Source organism: Limulus polyphemus, unplaced genomic scaffold, assembly GCF_000517525.1.
Source record: "Limulus polyphemus unplaced genomic scaffold, Limulus_polyphemus-2.1.2 Scaffold124, whole genome shotgun sequence".
In the NCBI taxonomy this organism is placed as follows: Eukaryota; Metazoa; Arthropoda; class Merostomata; order Xiphosura; family Limulidae; genus Limulus; species Limulus polyphemus.
Window position 1 is genome coordinate 136,382 of NW_013665734.1, and position 6,566 is coordinate 142,947.

The window sequence follows — 6,566 nt, forward strand, 5'->3', positions numbered from 1 at the left end:
TTAAATTATAATTAATGCAAGATAATGCATGTGGGTTATTATAATTTGAATTATAAGTATAATTTGGAAGTGAATAACCTTAACAATGTCATGTAAGAAAGAGATCTTGGTGTAATAGTTGATCGGTCTCTAAAGCCATCTAAGCAGTGTGCTGTTGTTAGTGGTAGGGCAAATAGGATTTTAGGTTGTATCTACATAAATATTGAATACAACTCTAAATAGGTTATAATTTCCTTGCGTAGGTCACTAGTTAGGAATATTAACAGTGAGAATAGTAGGACTAGGAAACACAAGTATAAATTTTGGCAGGGTAAGAGTCATCTTCAGCTAAGACAGTTTTGTTAGAACAATAATCTTGCTCCTCATCTTCGTATAATGTAATAAACCGTACTTGGATAATTCAGATAAATCATTGTTTAATAACTACATTACAATAGTGTTATTGTTAGAAAAATAATCTTGCTCCACAGCTTCGTTTAAGTAATAAATCTTACTTGGACAATTCAGATAAATCACTATTTAATAACTACATTACTTGTTTGATACGATTTCTATGTTATGAAAATTGCTTTAAGAAACTGAATAGTATGTAGTACACTCCTTATAATGGAAGATATGCCTCCTGTACTGTTATTACTGTACTATATATGCAATACCAATATACTTGAAAAGTAAATATATGATCATATCCAAGGAAGGCGACAAACACGTTTAGATAAAGATTAGGAAATCCCTGATTCTCAAAGACCCTCGAAAAAAAGGCGTAAGCCTAAACGCCGGGTACAATAAAAAAATTTAACTGAAGTTGTTTGTCGTCTTCCTTCAATATGCTTTCCATTCTTCAGTCAGCACTGAAAACATTAATTAATAATATAAATATAGGATCACTCAGGTGAATAAATCATTTCCCAAAAGTAGATCCACATTTTTTTTTTTACCAAATTCATATGTTGTATTATTGTGTTGTATAATGTAACTGTGAAAGAGGTAAATGCTACGGCTGGCATGAACAACTGGCTTTTTATGTCTTATAGCTAAGAAGAATCTTACCTGCTCTCCGGGTATTCATACACAGCTTCTCCGTTCTTGGTCCAAGTCAGAGCAAGTGGATCGTCTCCATAGCTACTGCACGAAAGACTAACCTCTCTGGACTTCTTTACTTCTATAAGTTCACCACCTCCTTCGATCCTCGGAGGAACTGATATCCAAACCCCCCCAAATAATGTCAAATCAATAAATCAACCAAAAGTAAATAATGAGGAGATATAAAGACAATTTGGAGAACTCAAACCTTAACTTAAACAGTGGACTTTCCTGTTACTTTGGATTTTTGAAGAGTGTTAAACTTTTTAACAGAAAGTTACACTGTTGACAATTAGATAAAATTTTTATACGACTTATAAACATAATATCTGTAATCGTTTCATCATAATATTAATGAATACTGAAAATAAAGGAAGGTTTCAGTCAGATATTTGAAATTATTTCAGTAACTTCACTTTGACGTTAGAAGTAGGGTATACATTATTTTTAACTTACTTCTCTATACGTTTACTGTATTCTATCTTTGAAAGGTTAACTAACCCTAATGGTCCCTTTTAACATGTAGAAACTAATTTAAATATTAGATGTTTTTTTTGGTTAGGTTGTTGTTAAGCGCAAAGCTATATAATGGGATATTAGTGCTTTTCCCACCACGGCTATCGAAACCAAATTTGTAGCGTCGTAAGCATGCAGGCTTATTGCTAAGCTACTGGGGGGGGGGGGTAAAATCATAACAAATATTTATATATATTGAAACGCAGATATCCATGAAACATATTTCATTATATATATCTTTTTTTTTCTATTTTCAGATACCTGATTGAAACTACAACCATAAACTAAAATCCACTTAAAGATGAACATTTAAATAACGGATTCGTTGCTGTATTTGTAGAATAACCTACTGGTGTTACCTAAACAGTGTAAAGTTTTTACGCTATTGTTCAGCGGTAAGTCAGTAGAATTATAGCGCTAAATATCGGGCTTCGATATCCGCGATGGGCAGAGCACAGACAGCCCATTGTATTGTTTTATGCTTTACAAGAAACAAACAATGTATAGGTGTTTCTAAGTTTATCGAGAGCAACAAGTTGCCTAATATCGCTACAGGGAAATGGTTCTGATCTGGTAAATATTGAAATTTAGTTTTGATCTGAGTCGATTTTTGTAAACAATGAATCTTAAATAGCATCAATCAGCATCTGGAATGTTGCTCATACACACACGTTCGTGCACGTTTATAAAATGTGTACTATTCCATGTTCACGTGAAATTGGTATCTTTGCAGAGTAGAATTAAACTGATTTTACAACTAAGACGTTTTAGTTTATGTTTACTACCTACCATGAACTTGGAGTTGAACAGTTTCCGTTAGCGGTGATCCCACACCATTGTCAGCCTCGCACAAGTAGTAGCCAGAGTCTGACGACAAAACTCCTGTTATGCTCAGAGAACCGTTCTCCAGTACGTGTTTGTGTGGGCCGCTAATAACATTCTCATAATCTGGAGAGTTTTCCTCTGAAAATAACAACAACAATAACAACAAAAGAAATTGTACCTGTCAACTTGTTTCTACTGGACAGAAGATAACTTCCGAAAATGTCTGTAGCGACAAAAAAAGTTTCCTTCAAAGAAATTAAAAAAAAACAATCACCCGATGTATCAACATATGAAAATCTTATTTTCAGCAGAATTAGCAAATATGTTACAAGTTTGTAAGAAAACAAGAAACGAATTCATGGATCAAAAATCTAATATCGATATTCTAAGGTAGAAACTAGAAGAGCATTTAGACGTTTTAACTCCAGACATTAGTGAAATTCCACCTGTCGTGATGATGATTATGAAACCGAGTCGTATTGATAACCACAATATTGCCCAAAATACCTCGTTACTATATTTAGTTTATTCGTTATTATTTTTTAATTATTAGACACATTCGCTATATTTTGTTTTCACGAAATCATTGTCTTAATCTAACTAAACAAACCGTTCTAGTTTCGCCCGACATATATTTTGTCAACACAATACACCTTTGAGAAATGTATTGATAAACTAACTACATGCAAGTTTGATTACGAGTTTGAGGATCAGTCTATACGTACCTGATCAAGTTTTGGTGGAAGTCAGAGTTAAAGGCAAGCTTCATAGTTTAGTAGTTGAAACAGAAAGTCGCAGCAAGATACAACAAAATCTAAACCCGTGGTTTGAGGTTATGATGAATAATTACAGTATCTCAGGATAGAAGAGGGTTTAGGTTTATTAACGCTTTTCTTAATTACAATATCTTAGAAGAAGAAAGAGGTTGTAGCTATTAAAGTTTCTCTTTGTTTTTTTTTGTTTGTTTAAATATACCATAAAGAGAGGCGGGGTTTGTATCTACTGAGGTTCTTTGGGTTTGTTCAGGAGAAGAGAATATTTGCGTCGACTGACGTTATTGCTTATTCTACACCATGATTAAAATATATCATGCGAGAGGAATTGGGGTTTGCATCTATCGACAGTCTCCTCTACTTGTGTCAAAGGAAGAGTTATTTTATGTCTACAAGGACTCGCTGTTTATCCTATGTCATAAGAAGAGGGTTCTGTGTCTATTGAGATTCCTCTCTGCTTACCCTATGCCATAAGAAGAGGTATTTTGTGCTAACTGAGATTCCTCGCTGCTTAACCTATGTCGAAATGTATTCAGTTGGAAGTTAACAGAAGCATTATGGACATTAATAGTTGGGCATATTGTCTTAATCGCAAGATGTTCTTTGATATGCGAGCTTATATTAAAACCGAAGAAAGAAGGTAAACACGTCCTCTTTTAACAGGAATAACATATGCATTTTTCACGTACGTAGGATTCGCGAGTTTTTGTACGAGCAGATGTCGAATGTTCACTAATTATTTAACGTAAACGTCTCGTAGTGGAGTCGATGTAGCCTTTTGAGCACATAGGACAGGTGTATGGGTAAACAGTTAGTGACTTCATTAGTTTGGAAATTTTATCCTTATAAGAAAACGAGATAATAAAATCTAAAAGTACTTCTGCAAACAGTGCTGAGAGTAATACGTGGAAAAGTTATTCTTAGAAGTTGAATAAGTTTATCTTTTTAAAACCTTCACCAAATTAAGGCAGAACTAAACTTATGTTGTGTTTTCTTATGGTGGAAAGAACTAAAGAACTTGGTTTGTATAAAAGCTTATCAAATGTCTTTTTTATGCTCTTATTGATAAAGTGAAGAGGAAAGCCATACGTTTGAAGTACTTGTCTCATTTTAGAGTGTTCTAGCTGAAAAAAGATGAGATCCTAATTAGATTTCTTTTGGTGAATTCAGGAACAAAGCTTTAAAAACTGGTATACAGCTCACTATATGTATTCTCATGAAACAACGTCTAACATTAAAACTGGTTTTATTATGAAGGTATGAGTCCATTAAATAATACTTTGACTTCTTTTTATACAACTGATGAAAAAAGAACAACTTGCGCGTAAATGAATCTTTTACCATTAAGATAACATGCTTAACTAGTAATTTACAAAGTTATTCAACTAAGTTGTTACTGATAACTTACATTCATTTGAACTGTTCATGATCATTTCATATTGGAATCAACATAGGTCATAAGAAAAAGGGTCTATGTTAACCTCGTTACATAACCTATGTCATAAGAATAATTGAATTGCGTCTACTGGGAATCCTCGCCACTTGATCTATTGGCATCATAACAAGAAGAGAACTGAGTCTACTGAGGTTCCTTTCTATTAATATTCAATTTTGTTCTTCTCTTTGTACAATAAATAACCAATAAAGGTGTTTGCATCTATTCATAATACCCTTCTTTTAACATTTGTTTTTTAAATTGACCATTTTCTAATGAAAAATAGAATAATAATAATAAGTAGATTGTCAAAATGCTTGTACAAATATTATAAAAAATTGCTTTGTTTCAGATATCAGAATAGAGAAAGTAGAATGGATTGGGAAGTATGTGTCATTTGCTTGAAAGGTGGTGGAGATCATAGATGCCCTGCAGATTCTCACAAAACATGGATTTGAAGTGTACATAAGCTTTTTTCAGATTGTGAAACAGTTTAAGGAAGTGGATACATTGCCTTTTGAGGTAGAATTTGAGAGAAATGGTACAGCATGATTATTTTAAGAAAATAAAGCGAAATGGCAGAAGTTTTGCCATCTCAAATTTGCATCTTCTAAGTTGCAAAGAACCAGGGAAAATTTAGAAAAGAAGTGGAAGAAAGAGGCTTATGATGAAATGCTAAACCCATATGCTCTAGAAAGTGTAGATGCAAATATACAGGATTCTCATGTACAGCTTTTTGCCACTATAGTGGCATGTGCAACCAGGGGTAGTAGACATCGTTGTTGAAATGTAATAACTCTTTGAAGCATTTAAGGAGCATGAGACTTTGAAGGCACTTTAAATATGCCACATATATTTTTATGTATCAAGCCATTAAATTTTCTTTGACCTTGAAATAACTTTAAGTTAGCAACAGCTAGACTGGTCATTGTGATATATAGCATTCTTGGACCAATTAAAACCTACTTCCACAAGGAAGCTTTTTAAACATAATCTCAGTACTTTTCTTTAGCCGAAATTAATTTTTTAGGCAATATTAAAATATATAACTTAACATAATATTTTCAGACAACAAGAGACCCATTGGTCCATCTCGGCTGTTCCATCCTCTAAACTAAACTAAAACTATTAAACGAAAAAAGTTTAATAAATCTTAGAGCCAGCCCTTATTATTGATGTATTTATCAAGCTTTCTCTTAAAGTCACTCAAATTTAATGCTTCCACAACATCTGAAGGCAACCCATTCCAAAGGCCAACCGCCCTGTTAGAAAAATAATAACACTATTGTAATGTAGTTATTAAACAATGATTTGTCTGAAGTACAGTTTATTACGTTATACGAAGATGAGGAGCAAGATTATTGTTCTAACCAAATCACTAAATATTTTCACAAAAATAAATATATTTAAATTTTGGAAAATGTATTTAAAATCTTCATACATCAGTAAGGTTTCTCAGATAATCCTGTTATAAAGACGGGTTTCGTTACAGAACATTAATAGTACTTTAAGAATAGCTTGTGAGCTGTTAGTAGACCATTATCAGCCATGGCGATATCATTTGATTAAGTCCTAAAGGTCCCCCAGCGGGAAGAGTTTTGCACTAAAACTCATTATATGCGTGCGTGTTGCAAGACTTTAAAATAATCTTCCGATATAACATTTTACTCTATAATCAATAAGAGCACAGCATTAATGTAACTTTCATTAGCGAATATTTTATTTGACACAGTATTCCTATGACGAATCATCTTAGCTCATTTAAGAAACTTTCCAAAGTTACCTAACAAAATGACTACATGTCTCGACCCTCCCCCCCAATCAGTTTGCGATATGAATAATTAGAAATGCGTCTATATCCGAGCGGTACGCAGTGAGAGGTTTGTGAAACATGTCCCCCCCCCCCCGAAATGTATCAATGGAAATATAAGGAT

At 33.3% G+C, this 6,566-nt stretch overlaps 1 protein-coding gene across 1 annotated transcript in view; it reads right to left on the reverse strand.

The window, feature by feature from the left end:
• The window catches only part of LOC106472759 (Down syndrome cell adhesion molecule homolog), a 43,678-nt gene that overhangs the window by 25,992 nt on the left and 11,120 nt on the right, over positions 1-6,566 (reverse strand). The window contains exons 4-5 of the mRNA XM_022402386.1: positions 2,389-2,562; positions 1,051-1,198 (exon numbers count right to left, since the gene is read on the reverse strand). Coding sequence (XP_022258094.1) covers positions 1,051-1,198; positions 2,389-2,562 — 322 coding nt within the window. The remainder of the gene's footprint in view (positions 1-1,050; positions 1,199-2,388; positions 2,563-6,566) is intronic.